Genomic DNA, 27,211 nt, shown 5'->3' with positions numbered 1-27,211 from the left:
ACAATCAGAATTCAAACTTCGGAGGTATTACCTAACTGTTTGAGTTGGTAGCTCATTGAAATATTTAATACGTTTTAAGATTAATAGAGCAATCACTGATTGCTGAACAAAAACTATAATTTCAAAATTGTTATTGCATTATTTTTGATAAATAAAGATGATCACAAAACATTAATCTACAACGGAAGTTCATTCATTTTATTTTAAGACAGATTGCTTGTAGCTTAGTAGTTGTCATTATATATAGGCTCATGCTCAGAATATTGCGGATCAAAGCAACTACCCAGAGAGCAACTACCTAGAGACATAATTTGCTGGGAGCAGACAGGGCAGCCCCGAGCGTCATTTTGTGAAGGGCGGCAAAATCTTCTAAATGACATCACCTTCGTGACGTATTCAATGATTTATTTGAAAGATTGCATTACTCATTATTCATTTTTCTACGAAGATCTTTTTTTCGCCGACCTATTCCTATGAAGAGGCGGCAAATTTAACTTACGCCTTGGACAGATTCAATCAACAATTACTGACATACACAAATAAACCCGTGAATGATACCTATACCTCATTAGCATAATTTAAGACTAAGCAATAATTTAAGTACTCACCGTTCTATTCCCGAGGTTGCGAACCCGACAGCTCAGGTACGCGGACTTGCCGACCAGGGCGGTGACGTTTCTCGGCGTCGCCGCGTCGAAGGAGGGCGCTAGTCGAGCGGACACGCTCGCCGGCAACGCGTTTATGGAACCCGCCCCGCCGGCCACGTCGCACACACCTGGGGACAATATATTCATGACTAAACTAGATCCAGTTATGCTACACTATCAATTCCAAGTTCGATCCCAGACTAGGCAAACATCTAAACAGAGATTTCTGTTATGTCTTTATTATTTTTTGTGTTTGTGTGGTACTCTTTTGTAGTTGCATGAGTGTAGAAAAGGGCATTACAACTGAAATTGAATATAGAATGCTATGAAGCTTTCTAGTAGTCAAAGAGAATATGAACCCTTGATCATTCATCTACAGTGACAACACATAAAACGACTATCACCAGAGAGCTATTAAAGATGGCGGTGCTTCGTTAGATGCTACCATATTTTAATCAAACAAGTAATCAAAAACTTCTATTACTTGTTTTCTTAAAGACCTTGGTTCTTTGATTGACGTTACCCAATTTTAATCAAATACTTGAGTACCTACTTTTAGTCTTCGAATTTGTTTTTTACGTTTGATTATTATGCACGAGATAAGAAAAGCTTGCTATTACCGCAGAAATGAGACTCATCAAAGAGGAAAACAAGCATTGTTCCGAGAAGGGTCATCTTTAAACTAGTAAATGAGACCATATCCTAGCACAAGAGAGGGCTAACACAAAAGGTTTGGATCTAAGCGCTCTGCCCTTTTAAATAAAAGCCTGACCTGCGATCCTTTCATGATAACATAAATGGAGGTGTGGTTACGCAGAAAATGGCAGATTTTACTAAGGGGACACGCGTTAAGGCGATAAAAGATTAAATCTCGTTGAAAACATTACAATCCTAAGTAGATTTTGTTATTAAAGAAATAACAAAATACACGATTAGTGTTGATGAAAAAATCGTGGTTAATATTTCTAGATATACTTTGGGATTAAGATTTTCTACATAATTCAAACGTTTATATTAGGTACCTGAAATAGCCTTAGCCACTATCATCAGATATCAGATACATGAGCACTTACTATAATGCCTAAAGTATTCAAAGATGTGCGAAGTCTACCATGTTTCACCTTAGATATGGATAGATCAGGTTAGATCAGTTTGTTAGACTTTGATAGATTTAATGACAGACTTACAGAATTAGCATTAGCATTAATGTTTATAAATAAGCCAATCCTGGTGTAATAGTTCATTTTAATGTACTCATTGATGGTCGTTGTATTTCGGACATGGAAAGAGATGCCTGAACATTATTTCATAGTAAAGAAGTGCTTTATAAACACCGTGGACTTTAGTTGTAATTTGCCTACGTAACTGAATAAAGTTAAGGAACCCAGCTTACTTTTAAGCATTAGTTTTACATTAAGCATGATCTAAAGACGCTTACCGAGAAGATCTAATTTGCAAACATAATCCTGATTTAAGAATGCCTTCAGTTTAATGGTATCCCATTCACGGGAGGCAACATAAATAGCGGATGGAGAAGGAATGAAGCGCGATTAAAGCCTCAGAAGGACAAAGATGTGAATTAAGTGGCATTTGCAAGACCTGGCGCTATTGTGTCGAAATTGTTTAATTAAGACGATAAAGAAAGGTCCAAAATCTTCGCAGCTGTAGACCCAGGCTAACTATAAAGATGAGTAATTGAAAATAAGCGAGATTCAAAACATTGGGTCTAACTTAATGTAATCTTAAAAGTAACATGACTTAGCCAATGTTAGTCGCTAACGTCGTAAGTTCGTAGGAAAGATGATACATCATGATTCATGATGTAGTAGTTTCAAGTTTGACACTAACTTAGTGTCATAATTTTAAAGCTGTCTTCTTCCAAAATGAATATTAAATCGATAACACTACAGGATGGGGCATTTTGTAATAGTATTTTTAACAGATTATATTCGCCTCACATCCCATATAACAGGAGTAATAATTATTTTCTTTAATATGTATATTAAGACAGTATTGTTAACATGTATATTAAGACAGGCCTCAAGATAAGTAACGCACTTGTTACCAATCCCTCAATAAACCTACAATCTTATATGATCTTCATTACAAATCCATGCTAGCTTGTTTGCCTCAACAATTTCAAACGAAATCTCATTGAATTACATAACGTATGTGACGCTAAGCATACATGCGAAATAAGGACAAACACTGATTACTAACTTCGAATGTTATTTCGATGCCTATCACCAAAATAATTATTGGAACTGCGCCCCGTATAAGTTATTAACGCGTGCCGAATTAGGTAAATTATCCCAGAAAAATCGCAATGTCGGTATCATGTTTGGATTTAGCGTAATCCAAAATTAGATAACAAGTAAACCTCTCATAGCGTAACGTAAAATCTAGAATATTTTGTGACTTGAAGGAGAAAATAACAAAATCAATTAACATAATAAAATGAATTAATGTGAAAAGGTTCAATTAACGAATCAGGTAAAGCTGATGATTTTTAAGTTAGCTTAATTGGCTTAAACTTTTATTAGTAAAAGAATTATAACTAAATTATTACAAGATTAAAATAAGCTAAATGTTGAAACGGATATCATCGTCCAGAAAGAAAGATCCTATCTTAATACATTTTACTCATTAGAAGCTACTTTCAAATCTTCGAATAATTGTATTTTAGCTTGAATTCCTTTAAATATACTAACATTTTCTTTACTCCCAACCAAATTTGTGCTAAAATACAAAATTACGAAAATCCAGATTTTGCTCACTTTTACTCACTTTCTGAAAAATTCTACTTAAAATGGTGTCATTTATTTTCGTCCCATAAATTGGTCTCATAAATATACATCATAACCTGGTCAAATTGAATTCTAGCGATTTTATTGAAGTATTAGGAACTAATTTCACGGGCGGCAAAAAACGATTTATTACAGCCCAATTTACGAAGAAATCTTAGTAATACCAATATCTTAAAAAGTTTGCAATCGTTTAACATGAAACAGAAATTAATTTTCTTCCTTAATTAACATCTGCAATATTAATCTGTTAATACAAATGAACAGAAGAAATGAAACAAACAAGACATAAGACTGTTTGATGTTGGTAAGGAAAGAAAGAAATATTGAAAATCTTTTATAATGTCTTTAATTTCGTGTTCTGTTCTGCTGCCGAAGTCAAACCACAATTTCCGCCTGTTGTTCCAATAGACAGGCAGGGTAATGTAGACATAAGACCTCAGTTGAAACAGATACTCGTATAAAAACGTAAATGAAGTGGAAGTTGAGATACTAAACGCAAAAGGGAAGATATCCTATATAATAATACCTGAAAACCATGGCTCAGTGCCATTCTTAATCCAGAATAATAGCTTGAACACTATAATATTACACGTATATTATCCTCGTTTCCAGTGAAACTACATATTTGGTTATCTTCGCAATGCGGATACGACGCTCGTTTACGGCGAGAACTTCTGCGCTCAGGATTTAATGTTTATGAGCCGTAAGTTATACAATAGTATAGCTAATATCAATTCCAGTTTATGTCCTATAGATTAAAAGACTAGCATAAGATTTTATTTTATATAATCCGTTAAAATGAGAAATGTTCTATGACGCAGTCATAAATTTTCACGCCTGAGCTTTTAAAATTTAATGTTTAATTATTTTCTATCGTCTTTATTGTTATGTTTTTGGTAACACTGGCATTTCACATAGATTAGTTACGTTGTTCAACAAAAGTATTAATAATACCATAAAACCATTCAATAATATACCAGGCGGTTATGCGGCGACAGTACGAGTAGTTCTTGAAGATTTTTAAGTCAGATAAGACAATCAATATTAAATCAGTATATTCATATATATCAATAAATATACCGGGAATAATCCTACAGCACTTTCAAAAATGCAAGATAAACTAAAATTCCCCTCTTTTGAAGTTAAAAAGCAGACAACTCGGTTTAGTGAGATATATTATAATAACTCCATCCCGAGATGCGCAGTGGAGAACAAGATTAATCATGAGCGGAGACAAAAACTGTCGCTAAGACGTGAAATTAAAAAATCTTTTCACCGCGTTGCCCTGCTTTTCTCGCGACTTTAGCACTATGTCTATTTTCACAAATAAAATCGGTTTCTTGCTATTATTTCATTACTAAACCTTTCGAGAGCTTCCAAAGACACAGTCTTAAGGTCATAAATATGTTCCAATTGAATAAAATAGGACAAAAGCAATTGTTGGAACTTTTCCTTTTTTAACAGATTTGCTGAGACTGGTACACACAGATAGAAAAGTTTATAGGTGTTTATTTTATTTAGTACTAGCTGATCCGGCAAACGTGGTGTTGTCATATAAATTAAAAAATGTTAAAGGTCAACAACCCTTATCACTAAGGGGTATGAAAAATAGATAGTAGCCGATTCTCAGACCTACTGTATATGCACATAAAATTTTGTGAAAATCGGTAAAGCCGTTTCGGAGGAGTCCGATAACTAACATTGTGACACGAGAATTTTATATATAAGATTACCCCAAAATTATTTTAAATTTATATTAAGGAAGGCTTAACATCGGAAATCATGCGTCTACTATAACCTGGTTTGAACCAATTCTCGTATGTAATCATTTGTTATGCAAGGGCATAAAGGAGATAATTAAAATAAATTGTTTTGACCCTAATAAAAGGTGATAAAATCGTAACCGTGTGCCTACATAAAAATAGTGGGGTCAAAACAGTAAAATACAGTTAAAATTTTAGTGGGGCTCATTAAAAGTCCATGATAAAGGCTAAGCGAGTAAAAGTTTTGCGATTTACATGTAATTGAATTAGTTTGGGCCTTTATTACTGTAATTCTGGCTTTCTAAGCGGTTAACGGTTTTGTTGTTAGCTTGTATTTTTTGATTATAGTATTTTTCGATCAAAAGTAACAAGCGTAAATGGTGCGCGTTTGTTTGTGTAAAGATTTCTGCTTGATAATGTTGGAACTTTTTTTGGAATCTAAATATATATAACTCAAAGGTGGCTGACTGACATAGTGACATAGTGACAACGCACAGCCCAAACCACTGGACGGATCGGGCTGAAATTTGACATGCAGGTAGATGTTATGACGTATGCATCCGCTAAGAAAGGATTTTGATCGATTCTACGCCCAAGGGGATAAAATAGGGGATGAAAATATTACTTCGTAACCCGCGCGAAGACGCGGGCAAGAGCTCGTTCTTCCATATATTTGACAAAAATGTCCAACACATTTTACTTTGGAAGAATCATAACAGGATCAACGACCTGTAAGGATAGCTGTTTACCAGCTGCAAAATCTTACCAATTTTCTTTCTCTATACATAAGGAAATAATAGCTAATAGGCTAATAGGAAATCTGACACCTAAAGGGGAATAATCAGGCAATTTATTGATTGAATGCGGTAAAAAACAGGCAACCTACCAGATAGAACAGATGTTCCCTATATCTTTAACCACACAAGTCTGCTGTTGGTCGCAGTAGTACCTACTGTCACTTACAGATTGCGGCTTGCATATTATAGTATGCTAAACATGAGAATAATAATAATGTTTCAATAAATCCACATGAAATAAGCACCCCGTGATGAATTAAACTTACAATCCCATACGATACGAAACTCTTTGACTTCATCAAAAGCTGGAAGATCAGAAAAAGGTAAGAATATAATAAAGAGAAAGATAACTCAAAAATGCGATTAAATATCAAAATGTTAGATACGAATCAAAAAGCTAACAATGTCAGCGCGATCGGCCACTTGTCAATATCATCTTCCAAAAGGGACTTGACACCCGATTATGATGAAGTAACCCCACATTAATTACCCGTAACATCAATAACCGGGCTTACGGAGGTTATTGGGTGTCGGAGTTTATTTTTAAAACAGAAATTCCTTCGCCCCATCGATCATTGTCGGGTGATGACGCGTGTAACGTCGGGCGCACGTATTCATGCATCATTATACATATTAGGTAATACACTCAGTGCATATGTATTTATGACAGCCTAGTAATTTTAACCTCTGCTGAAAGTAAACAAATTTGATTGATTTTTGAAATTAGGTGACTATTAGAAATTAACTTACTTGACAATCTATAATGAAATGAAAACCTCATGCCGTAACTTACATGCTCTGTGCAATGTGTAATTGTCTCTCTTCTCAAATTTGTATGTGTGTTAAGTCTAAGAATCCGCACTTGCCTGGCATAGTGGACTATTGCAGTTTTTAATATGACTGTCCATATGGTAGGTAGTCTTTAATATGACTACATGGTAGGTTCTGCAGTCAGAAAACTGATTAAGGGCAATTTGAGATATGGATGTCTATTTCTGGACATTTAGATATAATGCCTATCATACTATAAAACAAATAAAATAAATGTCTCTGTTATAAAGAGTGATATCTATGATTTTTAATATATCAGTTCGGTATCACAAAATAATTACCTGTCGCTAGTTCGTCAGATTATGGGCAGAGTATTACGTACCCACACTATCGATTATCGGAAATGACGCTTGTGAGCATAATGGACCTAATCTGTTATGCATATTAAATCACTTCTCATAATAAAAGTCAAATAAATTTTGATTTTTTTATGTCGAACCTTTTTGTTTTCATATACAAGCTCATATTACTATCGAAAGGTATCGTTAAACAGGTTATACATAGGATAAAAAAAACCATTTTAACCGTTTAAAATTTAAGACATTTTTTTAAATATTTGTAACCGTGACTAATATCCAATTTAATACATAATTCATTATATTTGCAAGCGAAACAATGAAGCGGACAAAGCAAGGCATATATTATACGGTTGGAGTTTATAATATTTTTAACTGACTAAAAACCATATAGCAGTTGCGCTGATATACAGCAAATGTTAAAAAGTCGTGGAATTCAGCGTCAGCAAACGTTGTTATCCAACATTAAACAAAGTTATGTTGATGTTGCGAGCGTGGACAGGCGCCGCGCCTGAAGCGCCGCATGCGTCATTACCCGATACCGTTAGCCGTCAAAACAACGTTATACTAGAGTAATTTTGACATTTTTTAATATAAAAAGGCGTACCTGGGAAACGGAGTTTGGATGCACAGATTAAACAATGTGACTATTTGTACAGGTACTGAACTAATAAATTATATTTATTCGTACATTTATTCAAGTTTTTTTTTTTAAATATATTTATTCGTACATTTATTCAAATTTTTTTTTCTATAAACAATGTGACAAATTCAATTTTTATTTTTTTTAAATATATTTATTCGTACATTTATTCAATTGGTTAGGTTAGGTTAGGTCTTTTTTTTTTAAATATATTTATTCGTACATTTATTCAATTGGTTAGGTTAGGTTAGGTTAGGTTTTTTTTTTTTTTAAATTGATTTCGAACGGGCTGATGGCGATCGACGTCATTTTTTGATGTTAAGAGCTTAGATTCTAAAATCGATCGGTAGAGCCGTTTAAAAGTTATTAAAAAAAAACATTTCAAAAAATTTTTTTTTGTAGTTTTTTTGAGATTTCTCAAAATCTACCGGTTCGAATCGGATAATAATAAATTGTTTGTCCAGTACCCGTATTAATAATTATAAATTATTCGTACAGTACCTGTATTAATAGACTCAGCCCAGATTAAAATATAATAAATATAATTCCTAGTCTTATTTTATGACATAACAATATTTTGCGCGAATCTTAGTCTGCATATACCCATATGGTAATAATATAATGGTTTATGTACGTTTTACAAGGTTTAGGTAACACACTCACCCAGAAAATTATAGTTATTCATTTCATAGCCGACTTGTAAAAGAATTCAAATGGTTTATTTTTGTGCAGAAAAACTTTTTACCGTTAAAATCAGTTTAGGAGTTTTCAGTCGTAATCCATACAAATAGTAAGAAATAAAAAGAAACTGACTTCGGATGAGCGTTCAATTAAAATATCAACTTACACTGTGACAACACCGCAAATCTCCGAATGAGTTCAAAACAAAGAACTCCGCATAATCCGTTTAAAAAAGTTCCTACCGTGTTCCTACAGTTGAAACGGTTAAAACAAACTGCGCAAAAACTAAGCAGCTTCCATTAAGATTTTTTTTGCATAAACTTTTTTCTACATTCACTCGTTTAGTTTCGAACTGCGGTGTTTGTTTTTGTTCACCCTAACCGAATGGTTTTACTAAGTTTTTTGTGCGCCGTATAATCGGTTTGCAAAGTCGTCAAAAACCTGACTCGCCCGAAAGTCGTCGTTCACAGCGCCTATATGTCGATCATATAAAATACTACTTTTTGCCCGCGGCTTCGCCCGCGTTCAAGAGAAAATAATATGACACACTAACATACATAAAACTGAAAATTCATACCTGTACCTTCATTGGAATGACAGTGGTGGTAACTTTGAAACTTGTGGGCTCATGGTCAACAACTTTGCTAAAGATCATCACTTGACCAAATGCATAGTTTACGATTCAATCCTTACTAATATCGATTAAAATAATCGATTTTTTTGGTTCAAAAGATCGATTCTCCGATTAATCAATCTTAGATCGCCACCCCTAGTTCCCGTGGGATTTTCGGAATAAAAACTATCAAAACAAACACAAAATTTCATTAAAATCGGTTCAGTGGTTTAGGCGTGAAGAAGAGACAAACAGACAGACAGACAGACAGTTACTTTCGGATTTATAATATTAGTAAGGATTTACATACTATATTATGAGTCTACATTATGAAAGTTTAAAGATAGTTTCCTTTATTACTATAAGTCTATCTGTCAAACACTTTTTATCAAGAATCTATTACTATTCTTCTGCTGAATACGAATTTCGTCTCAAAAGTAGGTATATTAATAAAATAGTAAAAGCTTTCGTCACGACTTGGTCCTTCACTGTTAAAGCAAGTTACAACTATTTTAAATTGCGCACACAACTTTGTTAAAACAGTAGATGTGGCTTTAAAACGTGAACTAATGTATATTGAGATAGGCTACACAGCTCATATTCATAAATTGAGTACCACACGACCAGTAATATCTTGTACAGAAAGTTCAATACACTTATACATTAATTCGATAAACAGCCGCGGGGTGGCGCCCGATATGGGTCCTAAAACAACATATAAACAACCAAGAAGTTCCACTGCCAGGCCGTTTGACTTGCAAAGACAAGCTGAAATAACTCATCTACTTTACTTTACCTAAAGGTTATCTTAAATAAATGTCTTGATAACTATGTTGGCACCTCAGGGAATATACTCATATGTAGTAGCCTTACTTATACACCTTAAAGAATTATTTATAAATTGTAAATTTATTCTTACAATAATTTATGTTGTAAGGTAACGTTTAGATTGGGTTCTTTATATTTGTACAATAATACTACATTAATAATTTAATTACCTCGATGTCTCCAATACATCACGTAAATTACCGTAAATAACTAGAGAGTTGTTGTAAATACAAAAGACCCGACTTCTTAAATACCTATGTCACCTCCATAATTTAGACTAATCCAATGACACCTCCTTTGTTAAAAAATCATTAAGCTGTTTGGGCTGTAAGTCATGCCAAAAATAAGACATACAAGAATTACCCAAAAGCAAAAAAAATACCCATTGCAGTCAGATAATAAAAAATACCTAATTGATCAATCGACTGAACTCAGCTGTCGGGGCTAATTGGTTATTTAAATGTAACTTCTACTAAACACTGTCACATTTGATCAAATAAAACCCACAAACAACAGCCCACAAGTCTACTAACAAACAAGTAAAACTAAACAAAAGCTAGTCAAAATTAAGTGTGGAGTGACGGAAACAGGGGCGCTTACCCTGCTTAATATATACAAGCTGAATTGCACCTTCTGTGTGTGTGGCAAAGTCTATATTAGCATGCTAACTTAGCACTGTTTGTTTAAGGCGATATTGTTAAACGTACACGTATTGGGTAAGTAGTTAGCGAGTGAAACATTGTGCACTGACGATGTCTATAGGATTTGAAGGTGATAGATTCCTTTATGGCTTGAATCCTAAGAGATAACCGCCATACTTATTGCTGCCTAATAATAGCAGTGTTAAGCGCTGCTGTGTTCTTGTTTGAAGAGGCTGGTAAGGGAAACATATTTCTTTCAAGCGTTTCAGTTTAGTCCTGAAAGGTAACGACATATTTGTGACCCACCTCAACTAGAAATCTAATCTTATTTGGGCTTGATTCCAGATTCATATAGGTGACAGCAGCCATATGCCACTTGCCCTGTGTGAACTGCATGCTTGTGTGCTCATTCTATATTATAAAAATACACTATTTTTCAAAACCCGTATTTACAAAAAAAAACATCATTGTGTTTAGTATTTTTGGATTCTCCATGATAAGAAATGGTAGGATTATGGAGTCTTATTATAATCATGGTCATTTTAGACTTCATAAGTTAAATAAAATGTCGTCACAGGTCGACAATTTCATATACAAATAAAAATAATCATATATTTTATTTTTACACAATGAACGAAAGATGGTAGATCTCTGTATACTATACTACTACTGTACTACAATAGCGCGGCGCCACCGCACCACCTGTTTATGGTATAGCCATAGTATAGCGGTGTTTACACTGTGTTCTGTTTGGAAACGTGTGCTATCACAGTTACAGTTCAACCGTAGTACGTGTAAAAAATAAAAACAAAATATTTCATAGGTATTATGTCCGTTGACACGGCGATTTCGCTGTTGACAGTTTTTCGCTGAAGCTTTACAATATAGTTATGTATAGGAAATTCTTCGTCCACTTTATGAAGAAGATTATAAAGACAAATAGTAAATTATAAGGTTTTGCATAAATATAATGTGATAAAGCGATATAAGGCGAAATACTTACATATTATTCATAAAATCCTGATCAGGATTACCTTGGAGAACTTAAGATATATGTAATATGTAAATGTATAGTATCCTAACCTAGTATGGCCTCCTAGCACGTAGAGCACAAACAACTTTATAAAACTGGTCGTCATTTTTCAAAGTAGATAGGAAAAGAACTAGAGAGAACATAATGAGACTCCTGGTGACAGGTGCTCTCAGACAAGTCTGAGATAGGATAGCACGGAGGCAGCTCATCAGATCCTCCAACAAGGCTTACCAGATCGGTCACAACCGTTAGTAATTAAGTAAACGACGAAGAAGAATGTACGAGTAAAACATTTCCATTCGATATGGCGTCATTGGGGCTGTGAACCTAAATAAATTGAATCATAGACATCGGTACTGGTTTTCTGGTTTTCGACACTCCACGTCTCTATAATCGGACTTTCCTTACCCAACCTAAACACTAAGTGTTAACAGATAAAAAAACGAAACTTTCCGTCCCTTGACACGGCGTTTTTTGCTGCTGACGGGTTTCAGCGTAAATTATATATAAATAGAGCATTCCGTCCGAGTGTTCTGAATGACAGCTTTACTGCTCGCGTGCTGATGTTTATGGAAAAAAGTTACAAAACAGATGTTTCGAGCTTTAAGCTGTGCTTTCCATTTAGATGGTTATAAACAATGTTTATATCATATCTGTTTTTTTAATTGAAGTTGCAAACGAATATGTTTACCAGATTATACGTGGTTACTTTCGACATTTTATTTCATCATCAACAACCCATTACTGTCCCACTGCTGGGCACGGGTCTCCTCTCATAATGAGAAGGATTAGGCCATAGTCCACCACGATGGCCAAATGCGTATTGGTAAATTTCACATACCTTTGAGATTTTTCTTTTTTTATAAATCTCTCAGGTATGCAGGTTTCCTCACGATGTTTTTCTTTCACCCCTCGGACCCCTCGATCAAGAGGCCGCGTTTCTTAACCACTAGGCTATCATTGCTTGTATTAGGTGAGCGCGAACAAAAACTCAATTTATTATTAAATCTTCGATACCAACAATAAAAGCGATGTACGATAATAAAGTAATAAACATCATTTATAACCATTTGATTAACTAGCACCACCGTTTTGTTACCCACTTTGTTACCAATAAAAAGGGCGTAAGATCAATCCCCATTACCATAGAGAACAAATTAATTCAGTCATAAAAAACGAGTACACTCGAAAAATTGTTTTGTGTCGCTAACACGCCAGCCAGTAATAAATCACTGAGGACTTAATTGACATAATTCAGGACCACTTAAGTCCGAAATGTAGCTGGAGTACTAGAATTTCAGTATTTAGTTTTTGACGCTGTCGAATTAAGGGAATTTTGTACTGGGCATTACGGTAATTAACTTTTAAGCTAAGTATTTAATGTCTTATTCGTGTTTGCCTAGATTTACCGATTTAGAAAAAAAATAGTCGTTATAAAATTACTTGTGCCACAAAATGTTCTTCAAAATACGATCCTATCAAAAACAAGTAAGTAATTACTTATTCATACTAAATATTATGTTAATAAAGTTTTTAAAAAATGATGTGCTGTCATGATTAACAAATTTAAATAGTAAAAAATACCCGAAAATGACTTCACAAATTTGTCTTATCTGGCTTTACTTATTTCACTGAAATCGTTTGATAAATTCGTAGCCAAATAATAAAATTTGATTGCCGAAAAAATCGGTCCAGTACTTTCGAGATCACCTCTGACTATTAATAATAATTGAGCGATTCGGTTTACCTTTTCTGCTCAATGGCTTAAAGAGTGGAATTTTTATATGAACCTCAATCTGCATCAGAGAAACGATTGTATTAAAAGAAGAATGAATTCGTAGAACAATAAGAATAGATACAAATTTAACAATATTTACAATAAAAAAAAAATATGCAATTATTGATATATTCTTTGGGACAAACAATATTTCAACAATGTTATATTAATGAGGAGCGAAACAAACATTTTATTGAATGCTCACATATTCGATACACTTGTATTTCGATATTTACGATATTAATATTTGTATAAAAATAAAGCAGTTGTAAAACCTACAAGTTGTCAACATAAAGATAGCTACGAAATCGGGAAAACAGTTTTGTTTCAACAACGCGTTACAAATTGGAGCAGACATGAAAGCGCCATGAAAAATGTCTCCGAACTTGATCTCCACAAAGTAATTTATATCTGGAATTCTGATACGCGGTATCTATCGGGCCGATCGCATCGAATTTATTGCTAAGACATTACATTGGGAGGTTCTACACAACACGAGACGACCCGATTAAGGCACGACGCCCATGCCGTTAGCACGAGACCTGCAACTACACTTACAACTGCACTTTTGAAAGTGGTAGAACCCTTTGTGGTTCGACTTCGGCGGCACCATCGCCACATCTATTTCTGCCTAATAACAGCAGTGTTAGGCGCTGCTGTGTACCGGTTTGAAGGGTGTGGTAAGGGAGACATACTTTTCCGAGGCGTTCCAGCTTAGTCCTCAGGGGTAGCGACGCAGATTTCCATGGGAGGCAGTAGCCACTTACTCTCAGGTATCAGGTAGACTGCATGCTCGTCTGCTACTCCTATATTATAAAAAACAAACTAAATCTATTTTTTATTATTAATCGTCTCGAATCGATTATGACTCATAGTTTTCTATCTTATTCATTAACTGAAGGATGTATAATACGACAACTAATGTCACACATGAAACTTACATGTGCACAACACATACATTGTATACAGACGCCAGTGCCACCAACGGTAAAGATATCATGCTGACCCAGTGGGACATTGTGCAGTGCAATTTCATAGAACTATACGTCAACTGATGTCCGTCGCCGTGCCGACATCGTGTCGAATGAAGAAGAGCTTATAGGTTAATCGTTGTTTCGATCGCTCTGTCTATAAGAGCGTCAGTTCCGCGGCCTCTTAATCACTCTTTCCTTCATTCCCATCGTCAATCTGTCAGTGATTTGCAATGTATCATCATCAACTTCCTTATTCCCGGCATTATTAAGTTTATTTCCCACCGATCTTCCTGCATCTTCCTTACTGCTTGCGTATTCAAGAATACGTTTTACAGTTACTGTGTTATTTATTTCTTTAGCAATAAGAGTTATTTCGGCTTTAACAGAATTTTCCTTGGTGTTTAGTCCAACTTTGACGCCATGTCACATCAATCTTAGATGACTCTTAATAGCCCATTTATTAAGTTTGTTTTTGTCATTATCGGGTGTTTCGTAGGTAATTGTTATGAATGAAAGGTTGTATTGCATTTATTTTAATTTATTGAGCTTTGACTACACGCTTCCTTTTTACGGTCCTATATAAAAAAGAACTCTTATATGATTATTCCTGCGCCTGCTCGTCCGTCGGTCACATACTATTTGCTACGAACCTACTGAACCAAATGAATTGAAATTTGGTACCTATTCATATGCTTTTTTTTTACATCTCAATTCTCAGTAAAATATATTCACTCAGAATATGAAACATCTTAGGTATTTTTATCACTATCTACGAAGTTCAACATCCATAATAAACTCCAAGTTTATAAGATATGCACCATAACTATTTACTCTACCTTTCTTGTTTACGGTAAATCTCCTGGGTAACCCCTGTTATTGTTCCCGGGGGAAGTTCCAAGAACTTACCTTGGCATAATAAATAACAATAACAATATTTCAAAGTAGAGTTAACATTAATATTCCGGTAAAGATGTTCTGAGCAAGGACAGTTGAGCGGGTTATTTCCACTACGCTGAACGTACTTATGTTACTTACCCCTTTTTAATAAGACTTAATTAATTCTTACCTCTTTTCTTTATGAATAATAATTGTATGGTAATCATAAATATTTACTGTAGAATTATATTAATGAAAGATTTCATTACAGTTATTTAGTAGTTTGTTATTTATATTTAATATTTCGGTTTTACTTATCTACAATATATGTATGTAATTTTTAAGAGTAATATAGGAAAATTATAATAAAATATATAGACATATTGCTCTATTTATAAATTTCAAATGTTTAATTTTTTATTTTCGTTTCTTTTTTAAGATTGGTATATGGTACACTTAGTATTAATAATTAATAATATTTATAAAATATGAAAAAAAAACAGATGTTCTTTTAAATTTAATTACCACATGCGTTTTATTTAACTATTATTAAAATTTACATATGCGTGTTAATAAAATGTTTTTTGTTGATTTCTTGCTTACTAAAAGTATTCACTCTCTCTCGAGTCTCAATGCATTATAATCTAAAATCAATCACCGTAAAGACATTTGCAGTAACCGGCCTAGTCTGTTAGAGACAGAACATTCGGCTTAGTTGGGAACAAGACTAAGCCTAATGGGTCGTCTAATGTGAAGCTTCATACAACATTGCACATGTGTCATTGTTTAAACTAGCATCTCTATAATTGTCTATGTTTTGAATGAGTTAACGCTATTCGTGCAGTATCTTAATGTGTTCTATGTAATTACTCGACCAGACATATGACTTCCGATTTTGTGTTACTTAAGAAAATATTAAGACAGTTTGTTAAAATATGTCTTTAGCATTAATATACACGGTTTTGAAAATTGCTAACAGTGATTCATAATGCGCGCACATTGGCATCTTAAATCGACACCATGTATGCAACGTTATCTAAGACACTTCAGTATAGAAGTTATGTAAGTCACATAACGGAGTATGTGTATACATACACATTTTTTCAGTCACCGTTGCCTATGGAAATTTGCAACACCAGAGGAGTCGCCAATACATCGCCGGTTTTGGAGGAGAACTCTTTTTACACCTTTTTTGAAGATCCCTATGTCATAACGCTCCGGGAGTATGCCCGGGGAAATCCTATCCTACCTATCCTCAGAAGGAAGTTCATTCCACATCTTGCACGTCCGTGGCAAGAATATCCGTGTAAATCGAACCGTGAAGGACCACGAGTCCAGTTGGTTGAGAGACATAATGTTGATATCGTCAAATCAATCTACCCAATGATTTGCTTAAAATCGACGTTTTGACAACTTCTGCCTACAATTTGCCAAATTTCGATCTTTGATAGGCTGGATAGATTGAGTGTTGATAACGGGCGCAAGTTGAAGCACATAAGCCTAACTATTATATAAAAGTACCTACATGTAGCTATTTCTCAGTGCAGAACACGTCCCGGCAACTGGCAGTTGGCCTAATGGACTGCAATTCGCACTTCCATTGAGAACTGATTCATGGAAATTAATCACATCACTATATGAATGCTTTATCAAATGTGTCGGTTGACAATTTTTATATTTATTTTAGTTAACAGTATTTGATTTTTGAAAGTAGGAAAGAAGAATACAGACTTGATGATGATCATTGCCACTCATAGAAGAACGTATCTAATCAATCTATACTCTATACTTATAAATAAAATTGAAGTGTCTGTTTTTAATATTGAAATAACCGCTTTTTACTACATGCATATGAATATACATACGGTACATACACCAAAATAACATTTTTTACAATGTTTGTCTGTCTGTCTGTCTGTTTGTTCTGGCTAATCTCTGAAATGGCTAAACCGATTTTGACGAGACTTTTATTGGCAGGTAGCTGATGTAATAAGGAGTAACTTAGGCTACTTATATTTTAGAACTAGCTGTGTTAAAAAGAAATAACGCGGGTGACACCGCGGGGCGCAGCTAGTTTGAAATAAATTGAATAGTAAAGAAGAGTACAGTCCCGATTATAAGTGCTCATTATCACTCAAAGAAGAACTTATGTAATCATTAAAAAAAACATCTTATTTAAGATTGGTCTAATATATTTCAACTGCTGAAAACTAAATTGAAACATCTAAAGTAGGCGTGAAAGTCGCGGTAAAGTCAATTTAGCCTTTAGTTTATAACAAAGTGGCTACGTTTACAAAGTCAACAGAGTATGAATATAAGAAGACGTATAAACAACAGTACTGCGGCAAATATCTACGGCAAAGTTGTACTTTTATAGTTATTATTAAAAAATGATTTGTAGAACATCACATTGACCACGAAAGATCAATCACAAAATCAAATGCCTTTTAATATTTTTTCGAAATGTATACGAACATTTAACCTCTCTTGGGCTTATTCACTATTGAATTGAATAGAGGACTGAGATTGAAAATAGATAATCAAATATATCGGTCAGATTTTTCACAACGTAAAATATAAATAGATTAACACGGATGTTTTAGGTTGCCGCAGTATTTTTAGAATAAAGAATTAATTGCATGAATATTGTTGCCATATTTTATTTATCTGTAACTAAATGTTTGAGAATATTTCAAACCCGTTGAATCAATTATATTGTGTGAATTGTTTCATACAAATGCTTACAACATGATTAAACATGGACGACTCGTGTGGCGGAGTTGTCTCCATGCCGGTCTAACACGTAGTGATTCCGGGTTCAGTACCCTTACCATGAGTTTTCAAAACATCCCACAATTTTAAGTTACGTTTACTCAATCCATTATTCTGTTCTGTTTGCTTAGTAGACTGAGTAAACGTAACAATAAGTAAGGGCTCAAGACTTTTATCAACCTCACATGTTTGCAAAAAAGAGAGACAAAACATAAAGCGCCATTTGTCAATTTAGACATTTAATGTTACGTTATTGACACTATTCTGATACAATCCGCTAGGGAAGCTGATTGGAAATTGTATGGGCAAATACGTAAACAAATACCAAAACAGTCATATTTGTCAAAACGTGAAAACTCATGGTAAGGGTACATATATTTAAATGATGAGTTCAGATTTCTCTTCTGAGTCTGGGTATTCGTATGTCATATGTCGCATCCGTAATACAAGAAAAATCCAAGGGTTGTGCTTTTAGTGTGCAAAGTTACTTAATTCTGGTTCCTAAAGTTTGACTTAAGTCAATATTAAGCATCGCAAATTTTATTATTTAATTATTTTATTCCTGTCGTTGATTCGTAGTTTTAACTTTGTGCTCTTAGAAGAACTGGCCTTACTATAAATATAACAAAGATATTGATTTATAGCATCTCTCTTTTACAAATAAAGAAACGAGTATCGAATTTACTTTAAAACTCATAATCATTTTATATTAAACTACAATTTTATTCTTATCTACTATTAATAGAAATCCTCTTTTAATCATTTATACTGCTTTCACAAGAATTTATTTATTTCCGATATCGGTTGGTATTCAAATTATTCTACAGAACTTTAAATTGAATGAAGCATGGCGTCATTCAGATTAAACTGATAACGTTTAATACTATTATATAATCGTCTATTGAAAGGCCCACGCTTGCCAAGTCTAGCGGCGATTGAATATAAATCGTTACTAAGCGAATAATTCTTAGGTCAATATTCCCCTGTTCCAACGAGGAAATGAACCAATAAAATTATAGGCTTCGGAAGGTGTAATTCTGTTCCTTGTCCATTATCCCTTATCTACTCCAAGTGCTCTGGAACCGGGAGAAATAATTTTAATTTAAATATCTGTTCGGTTGATAATAAATTAGGCTTTCTTTTAGGAAGTTCTTGCACGGAATACTGTAAATTCCCAGTGGAGCCGAGCCTATATAATGCTGAGTATTTGTTTCTCACGTATATTATATTACTTTGTTCGTGTTTTGTTAGAGTTTTATGAAAAAGAAATAACGCACAACGACAAGTGTTTATTGCAGACATGGACATGATGAGTAACTAACTCCAAGGAGTATATACCTGACGATAGACGATTTTTTTATAACATCTTTAGAAAATCTCTGCAATGCTGTAACCTTGCTATTGGTTAGCATTAACTGAACAACTAGTAGCCCTACAACCATTATACAAATGATTATTAGGCTAGAAAAAGTATGTCTCTCACCGTCTGTTATCACCCTTCAAACCGGAACATAGCAGCACTTGCTGCTGTTAGGCAGAAATAGGTGTGTCGGTCATGTCGCTGGAGTCGAACCAACAAAAAGTTTATATTTTATTCAAAAAATATGTACCACCAATGTATAATTCAATAAATTATATTAGATGACTCTCTTCCCCATGCATTACCATTACACAAAACTAAATAGAAACATGAAAGCTGATTAGCGATCGTGTTATGACTAAAGACCAAAGTCATTTAAAGGGCACTACCGTCATTCATAACTGACATATTGTAGTTAATGTATTTAGGTGGAACAAAACAACGTGGCACCGTCTGAACCCTTACAACTTCACTCCGCGTCACGTCACGCCACGTCACGTCACGTCACCGGGTTCACTCAGACACATGATTGAGTATTCTCGGAAACGGCGCATCCCTGCAGCGACTACCGAAATAGATGCCACACCTGAACACTCGCTATTAAATACAAAGTACACGTTTTACGTGATATGTTATCCTTTTAGTTTATGGCTACATACAGGATTGTTACTGCTATTGGACTAAAGTGTTTGGCGATGCGGGCCACGCTGACACAGATTAGGAAAATTCGTGCATTTATGAGAATTTAGACAAAATTTTGATAATTATGTTCTATAGACAAAATATAGCTTTTTGTGTTTTGATTTTGTGCAAGGAAGTTCCGCAGTGTTGAAACCGGAATAGTAATAACACCAATCGTTTTGGGCGGCAATAAGAGTGCCTCTGCAGACCAATCTTAATTAAATCTACTGTCTGTTAAAAATATACTTTTTTTGAAATTATTTACTGTATTTACTTAAGTTAAGATTAAAACTACTTCGAAACAATTTGCTACAAATAGTTTTAATCTTAACTTAATAGCATGGATTTCCGCAAACGCCTGATACAATTAACTAGTATTTACTTAATGTATACCACTGTAAATGTGTATTCTATAGTAGTATAGATACCTCTCTCAGACTCCATATGTTAATATTTTAATTCGCACCATATGAAACCAATTAAGGAACAAAGTCTAATATTAGCAAACTGGCACACATATGTATGTATGTGTGTATCGTACTACCGAAAATATCTCGCTCACACACATACACAAGTTGAAACATACGCGGCACGTATAATATCAATTGAGAATTCCCCAAACAGGTAAATATTAGTAGCGCGATAATAAATCTGGGAGCAGAGTTTCGGTTTAATATCCTGCTGCGGAGATGGCATCCCCCTCCCCGTTTATCCCCCTACGATCCTCGGATAGTTGTGTACACAGAGTAGATAACTAATAGATATGCCTTCTATATCTCCCGTTTCAAAATCTACATCGTGGTTTTATAAAAATATATAAATTTAAATCATATTTATAATTATTTATGTAATGTGAACTTTAGATTTGTAGTAAAACAATTTGAATAAGTATTTCGCAAATATAAATTATAATGATCCTGAAGGCGGATTACAAATAAGTGGATTTCATAAATATTTATGTAGTATTCGTTATCTATGCTATGTTAACATTATCAATGTTGACAGTAGCCTGTTATTATATATGTTATTATATTAGTTATTTTTAAACTAATTTATCTTTGGTATGTCGTTTTTACAAATACTCATAAGATTTTTTTTGAATTGGCGATCCTCTGATATTAATAATAATAATAAACGGCTCTTCTACTTTTCTTCTAACCAGCTTTGTCGTAAGGTAAGATTTTTTATTTTTTGAACAACATATGGATATCCAAAGCTTCGTATTTCGTATATCCATACTTGGATACGATATTACTTAAGGCAATAGTTTATCAACTAAACGGTCGACTGATGTAAAAACTTAAATTTAAATTGTATTTTAAAATTTAATATATCTGTAGTAAATAATTATTTTTTGGACAAACATTTAGGAAATTGCCATATCAGCATACCGTTTCCATTTAATAATATGTTCTATGTACAACCAAATAGTAAAGCGGAACGCACATTGCGAAGTTAGTCAGTTCGATCCTTTGTGATATTGTTTTCAACTTCAGACAATCGCCTCGTCCGGTAAAGGAAATGTTACTATTGTCGGACCGATATTTAACTCAAATTGTCTGGAGCTTCGTTAAATTGGTTTAAAGCTTGAACAATGAAATATTATATTCTAGTCTTGAAAAACAACTGTTATTGTTTGAGCCACTACAAGTATCTGCTGGGGTTAATAATAACAATAGTAATATTTTGGTTAATTTAAATAGAATGTAATACACGATCATAACATACATTTTTTTACGACAAGGTTTGATGTAGCTCAAAGATGGTGTTACGCAATAGATTAAAAACTAATTTGTTACACACACACACACACAATACACACAAATTTGTGTAATTTGTACAATAATAAATCATTATTTAAAAGTGCACATAAATGAATGGACATACGAGTAATATGAATTCAAACAAGAACACAAACTACATACTATATACTATGTAATCACGGTAATGGCCCCTAGATACAGGGTAGTATGTAACTTGCAATACTAATAACGTCTATTTCAATTCCCGTGCAGTCTGTGCTAAGATAATAACATTACAGTCGAATGTAGTCTGTTGACTCCGTTGACGCGGGGCGGATATTGTGTGCGGCAGCCCTAAACGGTACGGTTTTAATATGAAGTGTGATCGCGGCCTAACTCGCTAATCTTGTATTAATCCGAGTTGTTGTAATTCTCATCTAAATGTGGAAATGATTCAGTTTCAGTTGAAAGTCTCGGAATTAATTAATATTCACGTTCGTCGTTAACACGATGCTGTCCCAATACTGAGCAAGGGATTTCTTCCAAAAATGAGAAAGGCTTGGTCATTGTTGGGAACCCATCCGCGGCGGCTAAGTACGAATTAGTAGACTTCACACACCTTTGAATTTTTTTTAAAGGACTTACCACAACTCAGTAGTAAAAAAACTCACCGTAGTGGGAAAATTACCGTACAATCCTGTGGATGATTATTAAATTTTGATCTCGAATAGAACAAGATTCGAGTGAGATCAATTAACCACAAATGCATTGCTGACCTTAAGGACTGTAAGATGGCCTCATCACTTTGGCTAAGAACAGCGCTTCTTAGCACTACAAAAATAATAACACCATACATAAAGCTCAAATTTGTAGGTTCGTTTAATTATCAAAATACTGTACAGCTCAAAAGTAGCAAAGCATGTAATCAATACCTATATAGGCAAACGATCAGCAATTAATTTAAATTTCTGATCCAGGTCCAGGTTAGACACGATTAAACCTAGTTTAAAATATCAAATTCCCCAATACGCTACGTTTAAATACATTATATACGTGTTCGGTCGATCACCCGAAGCCCGAAAGGTTAACATATTATTCAGCCCTTAATTAAAGGATAACAGGATCGGTGCCTTTTGAACAATTTACACTAGTTTCTAGATCAGTTTTAGTGTATTGTTTTTAGTATCAACATAGAAGTCTGGATTCTAATCTGTAGATAGTTTAACTTTACTTTTGACCCTACTTCACTCCGACCTGTTACACCCTATTTGATTCCCGGTGAAACAGATACCCAAATGACGATATTGAGTATCTGTTCTGGGTTCTATTCATATTTCTGTTCATAGCACCCATAATACAGGAAATCACCTAGTGTGGGGCAATAAGTGAAAGATTTGTAAGTGTAAAGATTTTGTAACTAACTTTTTTATGATTCTTGGATGCAATTCAATACAAGCAAATCTTACGTTCTATGCTAGTTCATTGGGAATTTTAATAACAAATCAGTTGAAATAAATTCAATTTTCATAACCATTTTACGGCAAGTTAATTTTATCGTGTCATAATTTACGAATACAAATCTACTTACTTATTAAAGCTGTAAAACTTTGACATACTACTTGAGCCAATCAGATCCTATCCAAATTCAAAGGATCCTTAAGATAGGATTTTTGAAAAATTATCTCTACATGAAATTAAATAGAAGAATAAACCTTTCAGTTAAATAAACTCACAACTCACTATTCACAGACAAATAATATCCTTTTTTTTTTGTTAACGAGGGCGAAACCTTCAAAAGGTACCCGGTGGCGTGGGAGCGACACGGGGTTATGTGGGACTCTTACCGCACTAAAACCCCCCCGGTGGCCATCCTCGGCGCTGCGTAGAGGACTCCGGGATCTCCAACGGAACGCAACCGGAGTCCTCTTAGCGCTGTGCCCCGTCGGGCTCCGCCCAGGTGAGCTTGATGCTCACCACACCGTCTGGTGTGCACGACGGTATGCGACCACACATACCACCGTCCTTCCCGGGGTCGAGACAAATAATATCCTACGATTTAATTAACACAAGCGATATATTAACATATTGGAACTTCCAAAAGTTAAAATCTATTTCATATAACATCTGTATAGAATTTGACAATTGAATTTGGAATGCGATGCAGAGGAATCTATCGCTAGCGAATTATCGATCGACTGGTCCGTTACTAATTAATTTATGCCCGCGAAGCGAAACGAAGCATTGTATCGCGTACAAAGCTACTAAAACTCTATAGATATATAGTGGTAGGTAAAACTGTATTCTAAAATGAGGCAACAATACTAGCAGACAAAAAGATTAGGCCTCGTTTTACAGTATTTTTTGTCTTCATATTGTTATTATCATGTACTGCTAACAAAATAATATTGTGTTAGTTAAAGATGTGTTATTTAAGTATAGAATTATTGATTAGATAATTTAAAAACCTAACATATAAATGATTATTTTCACACAGTCCTAAAATAGTCTATTTAGCAGTTGACCTACTTTTTCTTCTACATAATGTATCTAGCTGATTTTCTGTAGTTTTATCTACCCGTTATGTTAGAACTCTTGAGACTTTTCACAATATAAAACACATAATACAATAATTTATTTTGCTCCATATTTTATTGAAAGGGTTATTTGGCATTTTTATGCAGATGAATCTCATAGCAAAACCAGTACCTACATTATATTAAAACGTAGTCATGAAATCTGACAACTCAAGGCCGCTAGTTGGTAGAACAAAAGGCATAACTTCAGAGAGCAATTAGTGTTTCGGGGGGAATGGGATTGGGGGCCGCCGAGATGTTCTGTTTGCACCAATATCTAGGAGTAGCGCTGGTTCCAGTTGGCTCGATTGTTGCCTTATAAATTAAGCTACGTACCGGGTTTGAATATTAAACCAATTCAATTGATGAGAAAATGAACAAATATTTATATTTTCCCGACTGTGGATCGTAATATTTTTTTTTTACATTTTTAATTTAATTTTGATAGCGTTATAGTTTCATTTTTTAAATTTTAACTGTAAAATTTTACTTCCGATACGGCCAACAGGAGCGCTGTAGGAGCGAACTCGTAAACGTTTTCGAACAAACGTAAAAACTCGTACTAAGGGTACAGCCGTAAACAGTTTGACTTTAGTTTTGGAAGCGGTATAGACTATATTTTTAACAGCATTAAGATGATGTATTTTTTGCATAAATTTAATCGTAAGCTGTCTCCGTCTGTTCCTTAGTTTCCGAATGTATCCGAGCGACGATTGACGTTACGAGGTCTACGGCTCATTCCCGCAGATTGATTCCGCCCTTTCCGTCGGGTTTGTTTTTCCTTTGATATAAATTCGTCAGTTTATCGCGATGCCGATGAAATTGCTTTCGAAAATCCGTTGTTGCCTAAATCAAATCGATTTCTAATTAAGTAAAGCAGACAAAGTAATCGAACCAATCAAAGTCACGAGACGCAGTAGTACGAGGTGACTTTCAAGCTCGTAGCTGAGAAAGTCATTAATATTACGTATCCATCAATTTACTTGCAAAATTCGTATTGAATTGATTCTGATGAACGGTCATCTTTCATTTTTAATGTGTATTAGTCTGGACCTGTAAAAGATCTATTTTGATAAATTACGACGAATGTTAGTAGAAATACTTTATGAAATTTAACTCCATTTAAAATACTGATAGCTGACGAAAGAACGTAAATATTTTACATGATCTGTATATGTAAATGTTAATTTATGAAAAAATTAGCATTTACTGATATTCAAATTTAAGTGCTAACATGATTCTAATCCATCTAGCAGAAAATCTGGTGACAAAACTAGAAATTTAATACCCATTTGAGACTTCGCGCAGTTTCAATCAAATCACCGCCTTATCCGAATGTAACAGGCTTGAACCTATTTTCCACTAAACGAAGCTTCAAATCCTTTCAGCCTTAACGTCCCACCCTGGAGCCCTACCTTTTGTTGGATTACACGCCGCTTCATTATTTAAACGCTCCACTCTACTCTAAAGCTACTAAGCTTCTATATTCTGTAAATAATAAACAGAAATTTATGTAGCCACAGACTGCGGCAGAGTTTTAATTAAATCCAGAGACCTTTGGATTATATCTCAAATATATGACAAAGATTAGAATAGAATCCAGAGATTCCATTGGCGATTGACCGTGAACCGATACAGAATGTCTACGATCGTTTAGTTAAATATATTTGAGAGTCAAGGAGTCATTTCTCCGCATACCAAGCCCACCAACCTATTAAAATGAATGTAACTAAAGTGACTGCGTTTAAAAAAACAGATATGCCATATGCCTATTTTCACGGTAACAGTTTGTAATAACATTTTTGGCAGAGAAAATTGTTGGAACTTAAGAATTTTGATGATTCATGTGATAAAGTTGACATGGAATAAAATTTTCGAAAAAGTACAGAGATCCATAGTTAAACAATAATTTGTGTGTCACCATTATAAGATACATATTACTATTATACACAATAAATATTAATATTAGAATAGCTTACGTAACCGAAATTTCAAACACTACCTATACCTTCAAAGCATTTCTGTTTAAATATCATATCGATACAGATATCACCTTCCAGCTATTATAAACAGAAGTTAACTATTGAATCGGTTTTAATTACCGAGACCACATTTACACATGTAACATTTGGCGCAAACAGATCGCGGAGTACAGTTAACCGTTCATCGCAAATTAGAGTTTACTGTGTAACCGTGAGGCGTAAATGCGATTGGATTTTCAATTTTCCCATGTAAATTAGTTCCTTTGATGTCAGCCACTTTTATATAACGAACGTATCGAAACCCGCGGCAGCTTTGAAGTGAGGTACTAGGGCTCAAGGCTCACGCATTTTGTGTTTAATACAATGTATTATAGGCGAAATTGGATCTCGTTTCCTTGTACCAGTCTAATCGCGTTTTACGCGTCAAAGAACAACGGTTTTTCGTATCAATCATACACAATTGTAGACCTCGTGTGAGAAATGTGTCGTACAACAGTGACGTCTTCAAATATAGTATCAAAGAAACGCAAATCACTTCAAGCAATGCTTACGTTTTACATCATGTAAGCCAACGAAAAATGTGAATTCAGTTAATTTTTGAATTGCAAGATCTCTATCTGCCGCCCTCCACCTCATCGGCCTTATGATCTGCCGTTTCCGGTTATAATCTCCTTTTGTCTATTTTTCAAATCATGAATACGGCCAATTAAATATATGGTCAATATTACCCTTCTGTTTGAAATGTTTAAACTATTTCAAAATTATAAAATTCATTAAGTATAATAAAATATGATCTTACAACTTAAAATTAATTAATTATTAATTGAAACAAGGATAACAAATTTATAACTAAATAACAAGAAATTATTAAAGCTAAAATATATACAATCAAGT

The 27,211-nt window shown here is 34.2% G+C and overlaps 1 protein-coding gene across 3 annotated transcripts in view; it reads right to left on the bottom strand.

The window, feature by feature from the left end:
* The window catches only part of LOC140756562 (zwei Ig domain protein zig-8), a 468,720-nt gene that overhangs the window by 336,065 nt on the left and 105,444 nt on the right, over positions 1-27,211 (bottom strand). For all 3 annotated transcript variants that reach the window (XM_073092088.1, XM_073092097.1, XM_073092105.1), the window contains exon 3: positions 609-775. In XM_073092088.1, the coding sequence (XP_072948189.1) occupies positions 609-775 (167 nt within the window). The remainder of the gene's footprint in view (positions 1-608; positions 776-27,211) is intronic.

The sequence above is a fragment of the Epargyreus clarus genome, unplaced genomic scaffold, assembly GCF_041222505.1.
Source record: "Epargyreus clarus isolate Ecla_fem2 unplaced genomic scaffold, WU_Ecla_fem_2.2 ptg000003l, whole genome shotgun sequence".
In the NCBI taxonomy this organism is placed as follows: domain Eukaryota; kingdom Metazoa; phylum Arthropoda; class Insecta; order Lepidoptera; family Hesperiidae; genus Epargyreus; species Epargyreus clarus.
Note: the sequence above shows the minus strand (reverse complement) of the source record. Positions and strands in the feature narration are given on the sequence as shown.